Source organism: Phoenix dactylifera, chromosome 1 (assembly GCF_051530095.1).
Source record: "Phoenix dactylifera cultivar Ajwa chromosome 1, Ajwa_hap1_PhDact_Kaust_v1.1, whole genome shotgun sequence".
Lineage (NCBI taxonomy): Eukaryota > Viridiplantae > Streptophyta > Magnoliopsida > Arecales > Arecaceae > Phoenix > Phoenix dactylifera.
In genome coordinates this window covers 30400895-30425225 of record NC_143190.1, presented here as the reverse complement: position 1 = coordinate 30425225, position 24331 = coordinate 30400895, and the positions used below count along the sequence as shown (strand labels likewise).

Genomic DNA, 24331 nt, shown 5'->3' with positions numbered 1-24331 from the left:
CATCCAATGAAGCCAAATTCTATTAGTGTGTTGTCCATTCCTCTATAGAGCTTAAGAGCAACCCCTTGGTCACCATGCTTGGAACTTTCTCTTGGCCATACATTCCCATGCATGCTTTCTCATATGAAAGGTTTAAAGTGGTCGATGAGACCTTATGATAGACTTCCTTTTGCTTAAGATAGTATTTCCTTTGGTGCCTCCAATATTGGCATGCTTTCTTTTACACATCTTTAAGTATAGACTTTAGACAAGTATCATATCTAAAAACATGTTGATTATCTACAGGGCTATTTGTTTGAATAGAGCTCCCAAAAGCAGAACTTAAGTTTGATGAGTTTGTCGAATACAATTCATGTTGTAGTTCCAATGAATGTTTGCTTGAAAGTAATGAATGTGAAATCTTGTTGACCATGGTGAGGTAGAAGTTAGCTTTGGTTCACTTGGTTTGGTCCTGCTTTGACTGGGTTGGGTGAAGTTGTGTATGACTCGGCCAAGTTATGTTTGGGCAAGACAGCTCTAATCCAGTTGAGTTTCATGATCAAGTTGGGTGAGGCAAGTTCAGTCAATTCTAGATAACTGGAACTTCCTGTTTCGTGGACTCTTTCATCCAGTTTCAAGAATTTGTGTAAGCTACTACATAATCCAAAACAAATATGCGTGAGACACTTGGATACCTACTTGATTCTTTGGTTATCACGTCAAAGGCATATTTCAACAACGAGTTTGATACGCTGTAATGCTGTCAGAAACAAGCTTTTGTTCTACTATTAGAAATTAGTCAAGGATGTAGGTATTGAAGGAATCATGCAAACTGTTATTTGTCTCATATTTTTAAGCTAATTGGAAAGTTTGGATGATCTTTTAGTGTTTTCTTTTAGCAAAATTTAACGTATAAGATATAGTTAAAGTTGCTTTTGGCTATGGTTCCCATATCTCCCTTGGTTTTCCTCGTCATGTCAGACTTTTAGCACATGTCTGAATCTGATTCGTGTGTCCGTGTCCACAAGACATGCACCACCATTAGGCTCCTTGTTTTTATTCTCTCCCAGTCTTTAAAGCTTGAAAAAACAAGATGGTAATTTGGAAGTCCAAATCTCGACCTTGGTCCTAATCACTTAGAAGAAGGTAATAAGTTTCGGTTGAAAGTTGCAACTTCAGGGTTAAGTCTAGTTTAGGGTAAGCAAGAAACAAATGAGCCCAAGAAGCTAGTCTTGATGGTTGATCATTTTAGAATCAAGCCAAAGCTACCATTGGGATGCCCTTTTATCTTTGATCCATCAATCTTGGCTAATAGCTTTATAATTAATTTTTCACAAGTAGTACCATTTAGCCTTTTAGTCTCTTAACATTTGTCATATTCTATGCTTACTGAATTAACAACTTACTCAAATCAACTTGTTTTCTTCCATAATTTCTTATAGTTCAGTTGGTATATCATCTTATCCTAGCCCTTTATCTTTTATATACATTTTAAGCTGCCTTAAGTATAATTATCTGAATTGTTTGGCAGGACATTCACATACTCCATAATTGTTGCTCCTCTTATACTATTCCCTTAGTGTGCTTCAATAAAATTGGTCCCTTTCTTTTCTAATATCATTATAAACTATTTTGTAAATTGCCATCACTTTTTTTTTTTTGAGCTCATCCTTTAATAACCATTTACATTATGTATTCATTCTTTTGATTAAACTTATAAATAATATTTGAAACTGCAATAAGACATGATGTATGCTACAGAAACTCTAATTTTGATATATTTCCCCATTCTCATGTATTTTTCAATATTCATGTATGTAATTCTGATTGATGTATATTTTTTCTGGCTATTGTCTTAGCTAGTTTCATTGATTTGGTGGTCTGCCTTCTTCATAAGCCACTGTATCATACATTCATTTTTTGGGCATGCATAAGACAATGCTACATATAATTCCAGAATATTGATAAGAGATCAAACTTATCTTAATGGAAATGGCAATAATGTTTTCTTCCGTGAACCAAGAATTAAGAATAACAAGTGTCCCCTTTGCAACCCCAAATATGGTTCCTGTTATTCTGCAACCTCTATTATAGTCCTCATTTACAAATACTGCTGATAATATTTCCTTGACTCACACCATCTTTCATCAAAGGGTGTTACCCTCCCCAAAACAGTGCCTTAGTTATTAACTTTTCTGTCCATCTTTTGAATATATCTTGGCAGAATGTGTGCTTTTAGCTGCTGATGCATGCCATAGATGTTATAGAATGCCGACAAGGGATCCTACCAACCATAATCTTCTACCAGCTGTGTTGCACATGTTTTGGAATCTTGTTCTCTTATGTACCAAAGCAGAATCCATTGCTGCCTCTCTACTTTCAAGATTCATCCCATGATAGTCTATCCATTATTTCGTTGTTGGATTGCAGAATCTGAAATCAAATCTAGCATTATGGAAGCTTGGCACATTGCCGCCTGCTGCATTAAAAGCATTCAGAGGCAACGTTTATCGTATCGACGCATCTTGGCACATGCTAGGCTTGGGTTATCAGGACAGTGGACAGTGTAAGCCGTGGCTGGAGATTGGCTTTAAGCACCTCCAGCCATTCTGGACAAAGCTTGTAAACTGCTCCAATGACTTCATAAGGAACTGTTGTATCTTGGAGCCCCAGTAAAAGGCCAGAAGGCAAGACAGGATAAAGCAGGGAGGAGGGTGGTATGAGAGATGTAGCCACGATCAACTTCTTGCATCTCTAAGTCTGGCCCTTCATTTAAGGATGCCAAGGACTTGGTCCCATGAGTAATGGCTGCATCACTGGTGGCACAGGAAGTTTTGATTTTGTGAAAAATGATCATAAGAATATTTCTTACCATTCATAGCTCATAAGAATGTGTATATAATTCTTTTTCTTACCTTGTCTTTTCTCTGGCCCTGGGCTATCATCTGTAGGTTGTTCTGGTATCTCATGATAAACCTATGCAAATTTGTAGGTTGTGATAGACTATGTGTACCATTCAGCCTGCTGTAAAAATTCCCTGTTTGCGTCTCTCTTTTTAAGATTAATTTGGTTTGCTCAAGTGAATTCTCTGCTGTGTTTTAAATAGCATCAAAAAGATTAGTTTGAACAAGTGGATTGGATGCAATATAGTCTTTTAGCAAGCTGATGATGCAAAATACTAAGCATCTTGTTTATTTACTGAATAGTCCTAGATGTCACTGGCTTTTAACAACATTGCTGTCTTTTGTGCAACCTGTGCTCCCAACTAGTACATTTAAGTGAGAAGCTGCAAAATTTCCAGTTTCAGCCTTGCCACTTTCAATTATAGTTGCAATGTAAATGCCTGCATCTTGATGTCAAGTTTGAATGCATGACAGTTGAGAATAAAGATTCCAGTCTCTTTAGTTGCTTTTTCCCCCCACACCTCTGGTCCTTATTGAAGGTCCAGTTGGATAGTACTGATAATTACCTGGTTGCAGTAACTTCTGTGTTGAAGATGCCATTTAACCCAAAGAACCAGGAAGCTAGAGCAGGTCATACTTCCAGTACAAAATGCACTTGAAATGGCATCAAATAGTGATGCGCCAGTCCCTAGTAATATTGGACTTTATGTACAATTGCAGTCGATGGCATCATCTGGGCTGAACTGCACAAGCTTGTGTTCTTTCTGAATGGAGCTCATGCTTGCCTTGCACTTTGCTGATGTACCAGGATGAATTCAACATCCATGCATTTGGATTATCCCTGTAAGTAGAGCTGTCAAACAAACCAAGCAGGTAGAGCTTGCTTCAGAAAAGCTCGAATCGTGCTTGATTTGATTTCAAGTTGAGCTACAAATCTATTGGTACAATAGAGCTCGGCTCAATAATATTTGAAATAATTTATATTTCTATTTAGATTTATATTTATATATTATATATCTTTTAGATAATGTATCATCGGATCTGGACTTCAATCAGGGTGTTTTATTTATTTTTGCAATCAATTAAATGTTAAATTGGGAGTTAAACAAGCGAGATTGAAACAAGCTTGAATCTAGCTATGATTCAATCTTGGCCGGTGGTCAATTCAAACTTGAATTAATCTATCTCAATTAGATTTAACAAGCCGATCAACTAGTCTTTGACTCATTTCGGAAAGAAGCTCTACCTAAGCTTGAAATAATGGTAAACAAACTAAGCTTGATTCAAGAGTTGAAGCTCGTAATTAATTTCAAACCCACGCTCGATAAACCCAAGCTCGATTACATCCCTACCCATTGTCTCCCTCAGCTGCTGAAATCGTTTATTTGGCCATAGTTTAGGTTACACATTTGAAAAGCCTCCCCCCTTCCTCGCGTAACTAGAGTAGAGGATGATCCAGTTAAAAGCACAGTTGAGGCTTGAGGCCAGTTTTAAACGCAGCTGATCGCCGAAACATGCGACCGGCTGGTGATGCAGTTGCATCCAACCAAATTATAAGAAAATCAAGCATCATGCTTCTTTCACCTTCTCAGTGCAGGATAAGAATATGAGAGCTCTAGAACAGCTGCCATATTGGTGAAGAACAAAAGAAAGGGCAACCAATTAACTGGACTTCTATAAAGATGATTCCAACCTATCATGCCATTTTCCTATTTTATCATCTGAATGGCTATGAAGGGCTGCCATCTGTCCATCCGAGCATTCAAATTTTCTCCACTGAAGGATTTGATCTCTGGAAGTTTTTCCGAGGAATATTCTAACCAGATTTAACAGCGGCAGCGACGACGGAAAGTCAGACCACACTGATCAGAATCTCTCTCTTTGGCAAATCCCAGAGGAAGCTTTTGCTCACCAAGGAGAATATATTCACAGCACTAAGAGCTGCAAAGTGAGGGGCAAATTTAAGCAGGCAAACCTCCTAGTATGACCTTCTTACACTGGCATGAGAAGGCCTAAAGAAAAGAAACAGCACATTCGTTTCCCCCAAATACAATCTTCTAGCCTATTAGCCCAAAAGGAAATAGCATAAAGAAACAAACCAAGACCTGGGGCACAAAAGTGAAAAAAAGGGAGATCCTTTCCTCACACATGTGCAAACAGGACTAGCGTGGGAAAGCACATCCCACACTGCTTGCCCCTCACCTCTTTATAAGTCTTCACAAGCTGCCACCAAATAAACCACCACAAGCAAGATCAGGTCTCCGAGCTTGATCACCGGAGTGGCGTATCTCTTCCTGCTTGACTCCATCTCTCTGAAACACCAGAGAACTCCAAAGATCAACCGAGGCGCATCATGGGAATAGAAAATTGGTGAGAGAACTTGAGGTACTTCTTATATGGATGCATCAGGAACTAAACTACACTTTTTTTTTTCAAAAAAGAAAATAGCTTATGTCTTTTATGGTAGTGGAAATATCAACTTTCGATCATTATCATATATGCGTGCATTCTTCAAAATTATTTAACTTTTCTTTTTCATGTATAAATCTTGGACAGTTAAAACATCTAATAAAATGCTTACATGAGAAGTGGCTGATGATCAAAGATAACTCCATTGGCTAGAAACACATAGGAAATGAATAGATCATATTTATCAGGGATGATTCTTTTACGGGGCAAAAATATGTCATCACTTCAAAGAGTACTTCATGCACTTGCTGTAGCGAACAACTATGAGAACAACCATCAAGTGACTTTAAATTTCAAGACAATAAGAAAAAATAACTGATGATCTAGTTTATTCAGTGCTAATTCCCAGATGAGAAGAAAAAACTGTATACAATTCAAAGTGTGACGCTATGGTGCCTGCTCATCATACAATCTTCTGTTATCTGTATATTTTAAAAAGTTGGAACCAAAATTTCATCTGATGATATATATTAGCTACTCACTTAATATACCCTGACATCATCGATAATTATTTATCATTTTCTATTTAACCTTCTAATGCTCTGGTCTCTTTTGTAGGAGAGGGAAGAATACCACCACAATAAGCAGTGTCCTTTAAGATAGGTACTTGTCTGAGTTATTTTTTGTTATCTCCATTAAATAGGGGATTAGTTCAAGAATGTTTTCGGGTTCATTTTACAATCATTTTGCATATAACAAGACATAAAAACCTAGATCTTCTGCCTCCATGTCATCTTAATGAATCTTTACTTTTTGTTTAAATGGGCAGCTGTCAACATCTACATGTAATGTAATAATCATAATTAGAATCTGCACCTCTGTAATCATTCAGCACTCCTTACTCTCACCCAAAATTTGTTAGGCTGTATCAAGCCTTCATTGATCCTAATAAATTTATTTGCTGTTTCAATGAATTTTTTGATTATCTAAACCATTATGTTAGAAAAGCTTTCTCCTTACTCCCTTGCTTGAAACATAGAGTTAGGCATTTTAGATATGCTGCTTACATGAAAGAAAAATCTCTCATGCTCTTTTCCAACATGATCAAATTATGTGCAGCTTGTTATAGTTTTCAAAGTAAACTGCAGTCTTGGACTGCACAAATAATGAAAACAATAAAAGAGCAACATATTATTTTCTGCAGAGAGAAGAAACGCATATAACAGATCCTAAAGCTAGTTAAACTTGATAATGAATCGGGTAGAGTTTTCCACCGATGGAGAATTTGAGATGGCGGTTGCAGCAGCTGCATATTCCATTGCCTCAATGGATGAAGAAAGTTCCCTGAACAAGAAAAGTCCACTCGAAGAAATGGAAATTTCTGATTTATCCAAAAGCAAAAGAGAAGGCAAGACAAGCACACGAATATATTCCTGGTTCAGTAAGGAAGCAAATGATGACAGCAAATCAACAGGTAAATCTTGAAGATTTTTTAGAAATGTTTAGCAACTTGGAAATAGGCTAAGTTGGATATTATTTATGGTCTAAAATTTAAGCAGCAATATTACAAATATACAAGAAACCTACATTTACCCATCTGCTATCAACGGTAAAAAACAATCTGATATTAAAACCACTATTTCCCCATTTCATGCATTAGTTCCCTCCATGCTTCAGGTGACAAAATTACAAGGAAATCATCAATTTCAGACCAAAGGATGCAGAATGATTCAACCATTAAGCGCAAGAGTACAGAAAAGTCAACAGGTACCATCCTAACCATTAAAAATGCCACAACCTTCACTGATAAGTATATAAATGACACAGGTAGCAAGAAATTTGGAAGTGGAAATGAAGCGAGACTAGGGCCAAAAGCTCAATCCGCCATAAAACCTACAATTTCATCATCTAGTATTGAGAAAAAGGAGGGGAACTCAGCTAGGTCCAACAAATTGGAAACAGAGGCAGATGCTTGGGAGAAGGCAAAGAGAGATAAGATAAAAACACGGTAATAACAGTTCGGCCGGTTCTGTAGATTTATAGTTATCTTGATAGTGCTACGGCATCATACCTAAGTGTCCGGACTTGTGACTACTACAACTACTTTCAGGTATGAGAAGATGAAATCCAAAATTTTGGATCGGGAGACTGAGAAGAAGATAAAAGCAAAGCAACGGCTGGAACAAAAACAGGTCTACCTCTTCTTCTTCTTCTGTTTGTTTTGTTTGTTTTGTTTTGTCGTTTTAGCCATATCGATAACCATAACCATCAAGCCTCGGACCACATATTCAAGTAAGCTTTATGAATCAATTGTTTGGTCATTCTTCCTATCAAGGGTTGCATCGCAATTTCTTACAACTTTCGTTCCTGTATCAAAGGTCCTCCATTATCTTTCTTGGCCTTTTGAGACAAACTTGGCCCTTACCTTTATCAAGGCCTTCTAAAATCTCTATTGCTTGTGGCAGTACCATCTTAATGTGGTCTTCAACACTTTGCTTTAAGCTATGCTTGTCCTGTGAGTTTGGTACCTCCTTGATAATCATTCTTCCGACTGTATGGCATTATTTGTATTATTTTTGCCTCATAAAACCACTTCTTAAGCCTAATAGGAATGCATCAATCACATAGCATCCCAAAAGCACCATATACTTAATCCATCCAACTCTAATTTTTAAGATATAATTAACTATTTATTCTAAATCCAGATAACAACAATTTTCAAATTTTGATATTGATCCATCATTTACAATTGCATCGTATATATTATGTTTTGGTTCTACTAGTTTTAGACTGTTATCCTGCAAAGTTCCTTGTAATTTTACTTCAGTACTCAACCTTATCCTCCTCCTGTAAATTAGTATTATATCATTTGCAAAAAATGCACACCAAGTTGCCTCCTTTTGAATATCATTAGTAAGTTCATCTGTGACAAGTGTAAAGAGTAATCTTGCTAGTGCTAGCTCCTCTTTCAAATCCAATTCATTTGAAGTTCAGTCATCTTACCATGACAACCAGCGATCACTACTCCAATATACATATCCTTCAAAATATTCATCCAACCTTTAGGCACATCTTTCTTCCTTAGGTTTTGTTTGAAACATGGAACAAGAACCCAAAAAAAAGTTCCTCTAGTCAGTCAGTTCACAAGCAAAACATGACAATATGGAAATGGAAAGAGATGAAAGCTTGCATTTCATCCAATATACATATCCTTCAAAATATTCATCCAACCTTTAGGCACATCTTTCTTCCTTAGGTTTTGTTTGAAACATGGAACAAGAACCCAAAAAATAGTTCCTCTACTCAGTCAGTTCACAAGCAAAACATGAAAATATGGAAATGGAAAGAGATGAAAGCTTGCATTTCATCTTTCTCTCAGTAAAAGGCCGAAGACATGAAAAGAAATTGGAAAACCAGTTCTTTTAGTTGTTTGGTTCACAAGAAAACATGACAATATGGAAATTATTTATCAATTCAGAGAACCTGCAGTTTCATTTTCCACCAAAAGGGGCCAAAAACTGCAGAGTTCAACTTCTCTAGAAACTTAGAACAAACCAAATAACTGGAACAAATTTTGCTTCCCGAGGAAAGAAAGAACTTTTTGTCCTTTTCCTTTCTCATAAATTTCCTATAATCAAATTGACCATAAATGCCAACTTTTTGTTATCAGCACTCATGATACCTTATTATTTCCTGTGTCCAAATTGATAAAACATCATGAAGATTTCTTCTATTCTATCTAAATATTTCAGTCAGTTATCAAAGAAAAAATAGACTTTTTATTAACCTTGCAAGCACCAATAACAGATCTAGAATGGACCATCTGGTTCAACCAGTAAACTGGTGAAACGGTGCCCTATTCAGTTGGATTGGAACCCCTAAGAGTGTGAATTTCGTTGAAATGGCGACTCTTACAATTTCAGCAAAGCAGTTATAACAAACTGATACACATGGACCAATATGCCTTGTTTTTTGATTTCTTTCAAATCCTTCAGTGCATTTTCATCATTTGATGGATTTAGATATTGAAGAGAAAAAGGAAACTCTTGATCATCATCTCCGCAAAGAGCCTCAATCTTAAGAGCAGAAGATGGCGGTCATCACCTCCAATACAAATGATGGTCAGGAACCACTGTGGCTACTGGGAATGCCTTAAGGTCATAGACATGGGTGAGCTGACTAGCTGAGAAAATGTGGATCTTGGCAAAGACATGCTCACCAGAGCCAAGGAGGTTAAGGGAATGTCCCAAGACCAATAATGTGGAGTACAGGAGGCAAATGGTGTGGCAAAAACAATGCAAGGAGGCATTGCCACTCCGGGTGAGGTCATTGATGAGGTCATGGTTCGGATGTTTCACTCTAATGTTCCATATGTAAACAGCAAAATCCAATTCATCCCCTCATCAGGGAGAGACTCTCACCCCCTTCCCACTTATTGTCTTCCCTCGATCCTCACTGCCTCAGACTCTCTATCTAGGTGTGTGCTTTATTCAAGAAGAGAGAACATTTGACAGATGGGTGTGATCCATCAATCAAGATTATTTAGAGATAATAGTCTTTTAGTTTGTGCACTGCTCTTCCTTCTCTTTCCTAGTAATTAATTCAACAGTGAATGGGGATACTTATTAAGAGGAAAGTGTACTTATAGGATCAAGGTTAGACACATGTTTGCATTACATATAGTGCAGAGTTTTATATTTTTATAACATACTCTCTATTCTTCGACAAATTTATTTTTTAATATTCTAATGGTATAGCCTGTTGACCCAATGGTTGAACCAGTGAGCCAACTCCGGTCCAGGTCTGATTACTTCCAAGCATAAACACAAACTAGTTGTCAAAACTTCATGCAATCCCTTGAGTGTTGTTCCATCACTCAGTACAATAACTCTATAGGATGGCAATTTAGTTTTTATCCACAACCACTGATCAATAATGTACAAGATGTTCTCACACATGAATAATATTGCTACAATACTTCTCCTTTGACCTAGAAATTTCCCTATAATCAAGATCTTACAACCAAATTAACCTAATGCTTCTCATAAACATTTAACTTTATTGCCTCATCATTTACATCCTTTTCAAGGCCATTCATACTTCAACAACTCTTGGAAATAAATATTCTATCTATCTTTGACCCCACCACTTTTACCCAAATCATACTTTCTTCATTCTTAATGCATCCAGCCTTATATTTCTCTAATTTGTCTCTCCCTCGGCCTAGCTAATCTGTGTGCTTATTTCTCACCTTTTTTCAGTCCTATTATATACTTCAGTAATTCAACATGCCCCCTATCATGTTGACATTTTCTTTATCAAATGTCGTTGAATTGTAAGCAAGTAAATTCTCAAAACCAGATATTTTTCCACGTTCTGAACAAAAACATCACAATAATAGCATTTCTATTCATAATAAGTGCTTTAAATGATTCTTTACTCGTATAATGGATTTTTTTGTAAAGCTTTTCTTCATGAGAGACAAGCCTTCTACTTGCTGACAAAAATGTAAATGCTCAAATATGACTCTGTAACCATCAACTCCTCTTAATCAGAAGCAACATTAAGCTCAAATTTCAATAACTGTCAGCCATCTGCCAACATACATTGAACAATTTTTCAACAGAATATGCTAGAAGTTTCTTCCAATGATATTATGAATCACATTGTATGTTGTGACTGGGTCCAGTATTTGAAAAGAAACAAACAGATTCTTCTCCCAAAAGAATTTATCATTACCTTGAATAAGCTCCAAACAGCCTCCAGTACAACCTTTTCTGAATGCTTTCAAAGTTCTCCTGATCAATCATTACCTTTTTTCTCTACAACCTCAAAAGGATTACAGGGATGCATAAATTACTTCAGACAAGCTCCCCTAATAATCGGAAGAGTTCAGTCCTCTGTGTACAAAGATGAACCTAACTGCATACAGCTTTATTTTTTGATTCCAAAATATTGAAAATAGCAGGTTTATGATAACTTAGAAGATTTTTTTTCAGTTCAGTGATCATTTGTTTGTTGAGATTGCAGAGAGGACCAGAGCCGAGACGAGCAAAAGCCTTGGAAGAATATCAAAATGAGATATCAAGAATTGATAAAATTTCTGCAGAAGATAGACTGCTTGTAGACAAGAGAGAAAGGAATGATGAACTTAAGATAAGGGAGATGGCAAAACAGATGAGATCAACAGGGGACATTCCTCATGCATGTGTCTGCTTCTGAGTCACTAAGGTGATGGTAGACCCCAGTGTCCTCGATGATGCTACTTCATCTTAGCCAGTCGCGGGCAATTTTTCTTGCAAATCATCAATCATATAAAACTAGGGATAAATGCTGTATATTACAAGAGATATATTTATATTTATGGATGACTTTTATCAGAAGTGCACCTTTAAATATTTCTGAGCATGACCAAGAAGGGAAAAAGGGTTGAGTGGTTCAAAACACAACAGAATAACAGAACCATCAAGCAATAGGAACAATCAAAGACTGCTGCTGTCAGGTAGAGAATAGGGGCCAGAGTGGGGAGTTTCTGAGGTAGACCAATGGCTGACTGATGTTAGGTCAGTACTAGAGGAAAGGGGAGGTCTCCTCATATCCTAAAAATAGAAAAATGTGTCTTATAGTATACATAGTAGGAGGGAGGCAAAAAAACTTCGGCAAATGCATCCAATTGAACAGACAATTTCTCATAAAAATGAGAATACAATGGCGTTCCAACTCTTGTGCATTATAGATGTTGAATGATATGAAACTTCATATGTAGAATATACAATGTAAGCATGCACAAGAAAGCAGAAAAAAATCAGTTGCGGTAAAATGAGCTGGTAGCAGCACCTATCGCAACCTGATTTGAGGTAGCAAATACATTTAGAGACCAAAGAATAGTTTTCTCTATGCTTGGAGACCCAAGATGAACTCCCAGATTGTGAAGGCCCGGTTCATTGACCGGCCGCATACAGTTGGGCCAGTGGGCCAGGCCCATTGGCCGTTGCGGCCTCTAACTCTCCGAGGGAGCTATAAAAGCCCCGAAAATCCTCCCTCAGAATTAGGGTTTTCTGCACCCACGTCGATGCCGCCAGAGAGGGTCGATGCGGCTTATCTCCAAAGCCAGGCGGGTGCCGCCAGAGGAGGAGGCTGCAAACCATCCTCGAAGCAGCTAAACTCTAGCCTTCGCCTCTTTGATATACCAATTGATATTTAAAAAAAAAGGGAAGGGGAGGAACCGAGGGAGAGGAAAAAGGAAGGGGAGGCACCTGTGGCCGTCGGCATGCCTTCGGCCATAGGCGCTGCCAGCCCTCGGTGGCGGCCATCTTGAGGGCCGGAGAGCGCAACCGTTCCTTGTTCCTCTTCTCTCTTCAGTAAGAAAACAAAGAAGGAACAGTGGAAAAGAAGAAGAAAAAGGGAAGAAGGAGAAGGTGCCGCGGGCTTTTCTTCTTCTCCCGTGTGCGTGTCTCCTTTGCGGGAAGAAGGAGAGGGCCAGCCACCATGGACGCCGCCGGCCATGGTTTAACTCCTCCCGAGCTCACCCTCCTCTCTTCGTGGGAGAAGAAAGGAGAAGAAAGGGGAAAGGAGAAGGCGTCGGGAGAAGAGAGGAGGAGGAGAAGAAAAAGAAAGAAGAAAGCAATGGAGAAGCTTTGGGAAGAAACAGGAAGAAGAGAAGAAAAGAAAAGGAAAGAAAAAGAAGAGAAAGAAAATAAAAAAGAAAAGAAAAGAAAGAAAAAAAAAGAAAAGAAAAGAAAAGAAAGAAAAGAAAAAAAAAATAGTGGGCCGGGCTATTTTAAGGAAGAAATTATATGGACCATAGTTACACCTAAATGTAAAATTGGGTTATTGGTTTCAAGGCCCAATAACTCAATCTAAAACTAGAAAACCGAAGAAAGGACCTTAATGGGCCACAGGCTGAATTATTAAAATAGGCCTGTAATCAGATTTGGGCTCGGTCCGAGCCAAGCAGTAATGAACTCAAAACTAAACTGGGCCAATAACTGAATTAGGCCAAGGGTCTGATCCAGATTTTAACTAAACTTCGAGCCTGAATGCAAATGGGCCCAGAGAAAACAATTGGGTCAGATCTGAACCGGGCAACTGGGTCAGACCTGAAATAGAAGGCAAATAAGCCCAAACCTAAACCAAAAAACTGACTAGACCTAAACCGAAAATGTGGGTTAGACCTGAACCAAAAAATTGATTAGACCTGAATCAGGAATTTAACTGGACATAAACCAGAAGTTGAAATTGAATCAGACTAGGAATCCGAAAATGAAATTGAGTCCTACAGATGGGATGTAAATGGGTTAATTAAGAAAAGAATCTAAATAAATAGAAATTGAATGTGCAGGTGACATATAATCTGATGATAATTGCTAGGTATTGGAGATTGGCATCTAAGCCTAGGATTTGGTGAGCAAATTGATGTAAGTAACCCTAGCACAATCTTATTGATTTCAAATTACTGTTTAATTGTAAGTATGAAATTATGAAATTGTATTTGATATGATGTATTTTCTCAAAATTATGATCAAGCATATGATTGCATGTGATTCATGAATTTGATCAAATTGCATTCCTTCGTGAATATATGATTGAGTATGAATTATGGTTATGATAAATTGCATGGAAATGACATTTGTGGCATAATCATGAATTTTATGCATAACGATGTCATTTATCATTTTTCAACCTATTTGTGATGATTATGATTTATGAAAGAAAAATAATATAATTTATAAACTCTCAGATAGATATGACCGCCTCTATAAATAGAGGCCAGTCGACACCCTGGAGCTAGCATCCAAACAATAACAGGCCCTCTGCCAACGGGTTAAAGTTGGTAACGAATAACAGAATTAGTCGACTAAGATAAACAGGCCCTGTCACGGGATTATAGTGACCCAGCACATCCGTCTGAGAGTATGTTTCATAAAGTGTGGATAGATGGCAACATTTTTATATGACTTGCATTATCATGATTATGAACTTTCATGGATGGAACATATATTGCTTTACGACCTGATTTATGTATATCATCTATTAAATGCTTTATTTTGACTACAAGCATAATTATGCTTGATCCAATAAGATAGTACTTGGTTACTTACTGAGTTGTGTAGCTCATATCTTTTTATCTATTTTTTTCCTATAGATAAATAAGATTACTAGAAGCGGGGAAGAACAAAGAAAATGGGGTTTGAAGAATAGATACAAGACTTCATAGATGTAGCCATATTAATAAGTTTGGATTGTAATATTGCAAACTCAAGTATATGATTCAGATGCTCTGTACCTGCTTCCTATTGAATTGCAAATGAAATTGTTGAAATTTTATCTTGTCGTATGTAAGAATTATTGTTAGCATGGGCTTCGTATTAATGTGGGCAACATCCTACAGTAGCACGGCCGTGTCACGGGCCGGACCTAGGGCTCGACATTCAAAGCCCAGATTTAGGACGTGACATTTAGTGGTATTAGAGCTTAGGTTAAGATTACTTGGGATTGTGACGAGAAAAACTATCAGAGTTTGAAGTTTAAGATAATTGGGGATTATGACAATTAAACTATCAGAAACTAGGTTTAAGATCACTTACGATTGTGATAGAAATAATATCAGAGCATGATAGAAATAATATCAGAGCTTAAGGTTTAAGACTACTAAGGACTGTGGCATAAGTGGCTTCAAAGTTGGAGATTTAAGATCATTGAGGATTGTGACAAAAATTGGAATCAGAACATAGGTGTAAAACCAATAAGGACTGGGATAGAAGTGTATGAGAGCTCAAGTTTAAGATCTCTAATGGATTATGATAAAAATAAAGGTATTGTCTTAAGTGGTAGGATCATTAAGATTCATCGGAAAGTTGGCGAGATGGATAGAAATTAAGCAAGGAGACAAATGTCCTTGTTATTGATAAATTGTGCTATCTTATCTGAGATTTGAAATGCGAAAATCAGAATGCTAGCAAACTGTGCCAAAATGTAAATAAACTATTTTTGGTGATTTCTCAATGGAGTAACTTGTATTTTAGATTATGTTTTTTGGCTAATGTTAAGTAGAGTACTAGCCATAGAATATTAAAGTACATTGTGATTATTGGTGTATTAGTATATAAGTGATTTTGGAAGTTCAACTTGATATCGTTGTACTACGGATAATACTTCTAGTTTGAAGTTAATTATTTTGATGGCAAGATAGGGTTCATTCGTAAGTTGTTTAAGGCTTGGACAATAAAAGATTTTATATTCTTCGGGGATGAAATCTGTGTGACAATTATGTATGAAACTATTATATAGAAAGAAAATATATTTGAGAATGAGATTTAAAAGTTTCTCCTTTGTTTACTTGGAATATGAAAATTTAGATCTTTTCAAATTACAATGCAAAATTAGTATTTTGATTGGAAGTCATTTAGTAAAGTTTGAAAATAATTATCAATCTTGAAGAATATCTTAGGCTCAAATGTTCTATTATGGATAAAGTGTAGTACTTTATGATCCCGCGATAAATCAATTAAATGAATATTAGTTGATGTTATATATATATATATATAATTATATATAATTATGTTGTAAATTTTGGATGTGATTCAGAATTAGAGGAATTGGAACAATTTAGTTTTGGCAAATATATATATATATATATAAGTCCGGGCTATGAGTTGATCTTGGATTTTGTATCACCATTGATGAAATGCTAATGTGATTTCATGAGAGACTTAAATAAGTTTAACAAAAAAAAAAAAGATTTGGGATGGTTGAATGTGCTTATAAGTTAATTTGAAATTGTTTAATTCATCGGAGCATAGGATTAATATCCTTAAAAAAAAAAGAAATCAATATCAAATTGTAGTCCTTATCTTTTAATTCATCGGAGCATAGGAGCCAACTGCAAGAGCTATTGGATAAGGGATTCATCCGAGAGAGCCTCAGCCCATGTGCCGTCCCAGCTCTACTTACTCCCAAGAAGGATGGTTCATGGAGGTTGTGTGTGGACAGCCGAGCAATCAACAAGATTACAGTGCAGTACCATTTTCCAATTCCTCGACTTGACGATATGCTGGATTTACTACATAGAGCCATCATCTTCTCAAAGTTGGATCTTCAAAGTGGCTACCACCAGATCAGAATCAGACATGGGGATGAATGGAAGACGACATTCAAGACCAAGGAGGGACTTTTTGAGTGGATGGTTATGCCCTTTGGTCTTTCTAATGCGCCAAGTACCTTCATGCGAGTCATGAATCAAGTGCTGAAACCATACATTGGCCGCTTCGTAGTTATTTATTTTGATGACATATTGATTTTCAGTCGTAGCCGTGTGGAGCATCAACAACATCTTCGCCAAGTGCTTCGCACTCTCAGATCAGAAAAGCTATATGTCAACTTGAAGAAGTGCTTCTTTGCCGAGCCACAAGTTCCTTTCCTCGGGTTTATAGTTTCAGCCAATGAAGTTTCTGCCGATCCAGAAAAGGTTAAAGCCATTCGAGAGTGGTCTATACCATGCAACATTCATGAAGTAAGGAGCTTCCATGGTCTGGCATCCTTCTACCGAAAGTTCATAAGGAACTTCAGCAGCATAATGGCCCCAATCACAAACTGTATGCGAGCTGAATTCTTTCAATAGAGTCCGGCAGCCACCAAAGCCTTTGAAGAAATCAAGGTACTTCTAGCTCAAGCTCCAATTCTTCGACTTCCAAATTTTGAGCAGGTATTTGAGGTTTCTTGTGACGCATCCCACATCGGAATTGGTGGAGTTCTAAGTCAAGGCCATCCCATCACCTTCTACAGCGAGAAGCTCAATGATGCAAAGCGCCGATACTCCACATATGACGTCGAGTTCTACGCTGTGGTTCAAACTCTTAAACATTGGAGACACTATCTCCTACATCGGGACTTCGTCATGTACACCGACCCTGATTCACTGAAGTACATCAACTCCCAAAAGAAGTTAAGTGCACGGCATGCCAGATGGGTGGAGGTGCTGTAGCAGTTTACATTCGTGCTGAAACATAGACCGGGTGCAGAGAACCGTGTTGCTGATGCTCTCAGCCGAAAGTCACATATCCTAACTCTATTGGAAGCTGAGGTAATAGGGTTTGAAGATCTGAAAACCTTATATTCTACATATGCACAATTTCAGTCTATTTTTGCAGGAGTCTCAGCAGGAGACAGACGGCAGCATCCAGAATTTTTTGTGCACGATGGTTTCTTCTTTCGGAGCACTCGCCTATGTGTCCCAGAGTCTTCACTTCGAGATCACATCATTAGAGAGGTTCATGGTGGAGGTCTTGCAGGACATTTTGGCCGTGATAAGACTATCAGCATGGTGGAGGACCGATTTTATTGGCCGACATTACGGAGGGACGTTAGTCGAATCATCAAGCAGTGTCGCACTTGTCCGCTTGCGAAAGGATCTAAGACTAACGCCGGCCTCTACTCTCCACTACCATTACCGAGCTCACCATGGGAGGACCTTAGCATGGACTTCGTGCTAGGGTTACCCAAGACGGTACGAGGACATGATTCTATCTTTGTCATTGTTGACAGGTTTTTGAAGATGTCGCACTTTGTGCCATGTACAAAGACTTATGATGCATCTCGAGTTGTTGATTTGTTCTTAAAAGAAGTGGTTCGTTTACATGGGCTCCCGAAGACTATTGTATCTGATCGTGATGTCAAGTTCGTTAGCTATTTTTGGAAGACACTGTGGGCGAAGCTTGGCATCCGTCTTTCTTTTTTTAGCACCTATCATCCCCAAACCGATGGGCAGACTGAGGTGGTCAATCGCAGCCTTGGAAACCTTCTTCGATGCTTAGTCCGAGATCATATTAAATCTTGGGATTTAATCTTGCCACATGCTAAGTTTGCCTACAACAGCAGCGTCAACCGAACTACGGGGATGTCACCCTTCGAGATCGTGCTTGGGCTAAAGCCTAGGCAACCTATTGATCTACTTCACCTACCTATCAACACAAGAATCAGTGAAGGTGGTGAAGATTTTGCAAGGCACATACAGGACATCCATGCTGAAGTACGACGCCGATTAGCCACCAGCACTGATATGTACAAACAGCAAGCAGATCTGAAACGACGTCCTCTTGAGTTCCAAGAAGGAGACCTTGTACTTATTCGGTTGGGTGCTAAACGTTTTCCCCACAGGAATTTTCAGAAACTTCAACCTCGTCGAGCTGGTCCCTTCAAGGTATTAAAACGGCTAGGACCTAATGCTACATGCTTGAGTTACCAGATGACTTGTAGGTCAGCCCCATTTTCAACATTGGAGACCTACAACCATATGAAGGACATCATGTTGAAGTAGAAGACCCCCCTCCAGTGCCGCCATCCCTACTACGACGAACAGCTCCAAAAGACACCATTAAAGAGATTTTGGATGATCAAATCGTGTCTACTCGTCGAGGTGGATATCAGAAATTTTTAGTCAAATGAAAAGGCCGACCAATTTCAGATTGTTCGTAGTTGAAGACAGAGGAAGTCTAGCGGCTGAACCCGGATCTCTTCGACCTATACCAGTCGCGAAACTCAACGGAGTCGAGTCTTTTCCCAGCCAGAGAGAATTGATGCAGGAGCATCCTCCTCACGCCATAGTCCATGAATATTGGGTCATGGTGTTTGAGAAAAATTGAGTCCAAAGTCGTTTGAGTCCTTGTAATAAGTGAATTTAATTCACTATAGCTTAGTGTCTTTGACGCCTAATTAGATTGAGTCTAAGACGTCGAGTGGGTCATTGGTTAATTAGGAGTAACCACATGTCAATTGGATCGAGTCCCACAGGAGTGGTTTTTGATTTCATGCGCAAGGAGGATTCCAATTGCTTGCGGCTGAAGTCCTTTTCCTTCTCACGCCAATAAAGGCTTCCACATGCGGATAAGCCTCATTTGGTAAGTTGTTTAGGAGATCAATTAGGAGATTGAAGGTTTAAAAACAGTCCTTATCTAGTTAAGAGTCCAACTAAATTCGGAATTCTAGTCCTTATCTTTTTCCAGCCTCCCTCTCTATATAAAGGAAGGTTTGAAGAATAAAATGCATAAATATTTGAGTTCATTCAAAAGAGACTCTTTGTTTCGTGAAGAGAGACTCTTCTTCGTTGGTGTGATGCCAACAGGCTGAAGGAAAGGGGTGAGACTCCTCTTCTCCTCCTGCCCAGTTGATTTGGTTTGGGTGAGACTCCCACAACCATCTCTTCCTCATCTTTCTTTGAATCAAGTTTTTTCTTTGTTTAAATCTTCTAGAATCATTCCATCATCATCTAGCCTTTCTCCCACATCTCCCATAATCCAATCCCATCACTTTTCCCTAAGAATTCATGTTCGGATCAAGTTCCACGAGATCAGCCCGTCCGTGAAGTTCAGGATTTTCTGAAAGAGTCGACTCCTCCTGACCAAGAGTCGACCCCACGTCGTCTCGAGTCGACTCCAACTTCATCGAGTCGACCCCAAGGATCCTTGAGTCGACCCCAATTGGAAAACAGAAGAACTCGCTCTTTGGATTCTCTGAGAGAGTCGACCACCAGCCTGTCACGAATCGACTCCGACTACCTCGAGTCGACCCCAGCCTGTCACGAGTCGACCCCGACTACCTCGAGTCAACCCTAGCTTAATACGGGTCGACCCCAAGTCTGCTGATAGCAAAGAAAGCCCTCTGCATCTCCTTCCGCCCCTGCGCCACATTCAAAGCCCAGATTCGGGGCGTGACACATATAACCTTACATGTAGCCAGTACATGAGAAAGTGACGTTCAAAGCCAATAGCACTTACTCTAATCATTTTTCCTTATAAAGTGTCCAATAAGATCCTTAATGAATATACAATGCCTAAGATTTCAGACTCTAAATGCTTGATTACCTGTTCAAAAAAGAAAATTATGGGTCCTGGTAGTATTAGAACATGTAGAGAAGGCTATATGAGAGTCCTAGATCATCAAAACCTGAAAGTCAACTGACAATACTTAAATGACATGGGGCTTGGTTATCTTGAGAATTTCAAAATTAAGAATGGCAGGTTATAATCTGTCATGTAATTGGAACTCTGGAATTAGTCTAAAACTTGTTCATAAGATTTAAAGTGATTTATCATATTAAAGCCTCAAGAAAGATACATTCTAATGAGAAAGTTACATCAACAGGGACAGAATAGCCTTCAGGTGAATGCAACAACATCGAAACATTGACTTCATTCCAATAGTCAATTAAACAAACATAACTTCAGTAACAATGTAACAGTTACCACATATAAACATTAACATGGTGCAGTGACGTAGCTAGAGACCATAAATGCTGTACATTGGAAGCTTGACAAAGCCAAACTTGCCCTTGGATCCCCCCCCCCCCCCTCCAAATAACCAGCATAGGCATTTTGATCCAAAGACAACAAATTTTGATGAAAACAACAATTTAATTTGGTGATTGGCAGTTCAGTTTCCATAGTGAATATCATTGATTTTGTATTTTAAATTGAATGAAGTTCCTCATGATACCATTTATTTAGTAAGTTAAAGATAATGGATTTCATGATATTCATGTTTCAGCATACTAAATACATAGTGGTAGAAGACAACATAATTAAGAGATATTTACCTAAATGTAGCCACAAGTAATCACTCCAGTTCAGATGCCTCCTCAGAATCAGAAAGGGGTAAGAGAGTGCAGATCCCAAGCATATGCCCATTAAGACACACATAATACTCTATGCCATCATCATAAGCACCCAACCTGTGACATGCACTTTGGGGTATCATCTTTGCCTGCAGCATGCTCCACAACTTTGCCTTACAATATGGACAAACCTCAGTGGCATGGAGCTTGGCATCCCTGTCAATTAGCATCTTCCTAACTCTTGAAATGGAAAATGATTTGAAGACACCACGGAAAAAACCAACATCACCCTCCTCTCCTTGATCAAGATGCTCGCAAGGGTCTGATACATACAGCACATCTGACCTGCACTGTGGAAGAAGAAAACTTTTCCCTGATGTCCTGGAGAATCGTGTTCGGTAGACAAAATGACCCGGGATATCAATGCTGTCAGACAGACCACCCTTGCTGCACCCTGAACAGTAAATGAGAAGCTTCCCAAGCGCTTTCCAGTTCCCATCAACATTATGACTGCCACTAGACTGCAAATCTAGCATCATCTTAGGGGCCCGGGTTCGGCAGAACTCTTTCCACAACACTCGCTTTGCAATTTCATCAAACCATATGCAGACACAGGAAATTTTCGCAATCAACTTAGGGTTCCAATTAAGGTGTTGGAATACTAAGAATATGGCATCCTCACTTAAATGGCCTTTTGTGCATACACATGTTGCTGAGTGTGTACAGCGATACTGCTTCGCTACCAGCATTGTTACAAACTGTTAAAACAAGCAGCTGTAATTACGTTTTCATTGCTTGATTATGTTTAAATTTCACCAAAAAATCATCATTAACCATTGATTTATTCCATTAATGTTGTCGTTATCAATAAAATCTTATATGTTTATGAATCTAAATAACTTCAGTCATATAAAATGCTAATGCATTATGAGGACAAAGGACATTCAACAAAGAAATGATAGGAAAATAAGAAGTGCCAAAACATGGTTAGCTAAGTCCAAAAGTAATTGCTACAACTAAAAACCCTGATTGGTTAAACCAAAAATATTTTTGTTAAGTGCAATTTACTATGATTTTAGGGTCTAACTGGAACTTATATAGAACAATTTGTGCAAGTCAAATCTATTGACTAGGTCCAAAAAGCAACTAATTCTTTTACAACATGCCATCTTAATCAAGACAAAATCAGGTAGTGAAAGAGTTTGGCTGCAGTCAGGTTCTACAAGCAAAAAATTCAAATCGTTCAAATCCATGAACAGAAATTTAGTTGTTCCATACTTTCTTTCTATATGCCTAATATAAGGAAAACCACAGTATCCACTTGGAAGGTGGATTATTATGGATGACGAACTAACTTAGGCAGATTTAGTGGGAATAGGTTAAAATGGAAAATGTCGACACCAAAAAGTTCGCATGCCTGAATGAGAGCAGAGAAGCTACTCTCAGAGGTAATTCCATCCAAATGGACAGAATATAAAGTATAAACTTTTGCTTGAAAAATCAGCTTCTATTTTTTTGATTTAAAAAAAAATCAAATTACATGACTTTAACATCATCATTGACAATAAATCGCGAATCCCTAGAAATATTTTTGAAGATTTCATTACAAGGAATCTTAAATACTCTTCATTATGGTGCAGATTATTTGTTGCAGTAGTTCAATTGCTGTTTACAGAGATGCTAAACTGAATAAAGTATTTAAAGTAGCAATTAATCCAATTTGCCTAGACTGTAGAGAAAAATGCAAGGAACCCAGGATAGTCAAATTAAACAAACAACATCTGGAGACTGGACATAATTAGACATTAGTGTACCATTTAATGGTGGAAGATAGCTAAACTAGCAGTAGGTACTTTTAATATGCTGACAAAAGAGCTAATTGACTCTAGGTGCTGGTATGTAAATGAAAATTCAGCTGCAAAAGACCAAGCAACATACTATGCAAAGAAGCTTCAAAACATTTGTATTTTGTACTTCAGTCTACCATGTTCATTTTTCCATTATTCTTGCTACAAATTTTCTGTTCATGGTAATAACATTCTAAATTTTAAAACTATGATTTGAAACATGCGAAACATAACTTGGCAGGATTGCCTGAATATAGCAAAGCTTCGAAAGAATGTATAGAACTCCACAAAAAGACAAGCTTCGACCCACTCGCCACAACCATCATATACACCTGTTTGTCCACACTCCAAAGATTATAAGCTTATATGTTAGAATTATTACTATCATTTTCCAAGGACTAAAGAGATATCGTAGATCGCTGTAACTTGTTTTGCAACTCCAATGAAGCACCAACTAACCAAATTAGATTGTTCTTCCATTTAACAGATGGATGTAACAACAACCTTTCCATCCAAACCTTGGATTGCATTCTCCTCCCATTTACAATACCACAATCATTCACTTATGTGCCAAATAATCAACCTACAAACCATGTTATCCTCCTTTTGAAATATGAAGTTTCTATATTTTTCTCAAATTAAACTGCCATAAGTCTCCCACTTAGAGCAATTCAATACTTTCCTAAACCCCCCCAGTTCAGATTCTTTTGTAATTTGTATCATAATATTTTCTTTTCCCAAATAACCGAGCAACATCGTGAACAGGAACAAAGTCTACGCTATAAACCAAGTCCAGTAATATTAAATCTGTTCCAGGAATAAGCTCTATAAACACATCAATAAAAGATTTATAAGCTTTTCCTCTCCAAAGATCTATCTGCGACCTCAAATAACAAGAAAGGAAAGAATCTGAGAAAAAAAAGCCTTTTCAATTTGCACCTAGAAGTCGAAATTCCGACATTCCTAACATCCTCAAGACTTTTCCACATTTAGCAATTTCCGACAATATTCATAGTGCGTGTAAGATGTGATGTACATCAAAATTTTCCCTCTTCGATCCCTGAAACCAATTTCCATCACCCAAATCCAAAGCATATGGAATAAAACTAGATAACCACATGAAAAAAAATACTAAAAATCAAAAATTTAGGGTGGAAACGACATTTTTAGGAACTTAAACCAAGAAAAATAATAACAAAATTGTTTCTAATACTCATACAATTCCTCACCTCAGCTAGAAGATAGCTTTACTTTTCCTTTCCCCTCTTCGAAGAAGACAACTCTATCTCTCTCTCTCTCTGTCTCCCTCTCTCTCTCTCGCGTTGTGTGTAATCCCAGCAAAGCACAGAGGGGTAGCCCAGAAAACTTTCATAGTGAAACAATTAGATAAATGACCCCCATACCCAACAGAATGAATGTGATATTTCCTTAAAGTTTGGGGGTATTTTAGTCCACATGGGGCGAATCCAGCTTGCCAGGCGTCAGCTGCGATGGTCTCTGATTTGTTGTTCCCTGGCGAGACAAGATTTCCAGACGCCTCCAAGTGGAGAGAATTAGACTGAGGTGATCTTATATTGTTACGTTGT

General features: G+C 38.0%; 1 protein-coding gene and 1 pseudogene across 9 annotated transcripts; one reads left to right on the top strand and one right to left on the bottom strand.

The window, feature by feature from the left end:
- Positions 1–4762: 4762 nt before the first annotated feature.
- On the bottom strand, positions 4763–24274 carry LOC103696203 (EID1-like F-box protein 2 pseudogene; annotated as a pseudogene). 5 transcript variants are annotated; one of them, XR_602365.6, is made up of 4 exons: positions 23975–24274; positions 20881–21656; positions 6566–6635; positions 4763–5194 (listed from the first exon to the last, which is right to left on the bottom strand). The product of XR_602365.6 is annotated as an EID1-like F-box protein 2 pseudogene, transcript variant X4 (transcript). The 5 variants fall into 5 exon arrangements; XR_015986477.2 differs by lacking the exon at positions 6566–6635 and adding an exon at positions 5464–5500; XR_602364.6 differs by having other exon boundaries at positions 6566–6724; positions 23975–24273.
- On the top strand, positions 5118–11674 carry LOC103696202 (uncharacterized). Of its 4 annotated transcripts, none has more exons than XM_039116764.2 (6): positions 5129–5267; positions 5910–5954; positions 6496–6765; positions 6969–7058; positions 7119–7299; positions 7402–11674. In XM_039116764.2, exons 3-6 carry the CDS (start codon positions 6543–6545, stop codon positions 7733–7735), a joined length of 828 nt encoding a protein of 275 aa, XP_038972692.2. In that variant the 5' UTR covers positions 5129–5267; positions 5910–5954; positions 6496–6542; the 3' UTR covers positions 7736–11674. The 4 variants fall into 4 exon arrangements, with proteins under 4 accessions (XP_088577275.1, XP_038972692.2, XP_008775959.3 ...); XM_008777737.5 differs by having other exon boundaries at positions 6969–7299; positions 7402–7483; positions 11322–11674; XM_088721149.1 differs by having other exon boundaries at positions 5118–5252; positions 6969–7299.
- Positions 24275–24331: the final 57 nt, after the last annotated feature.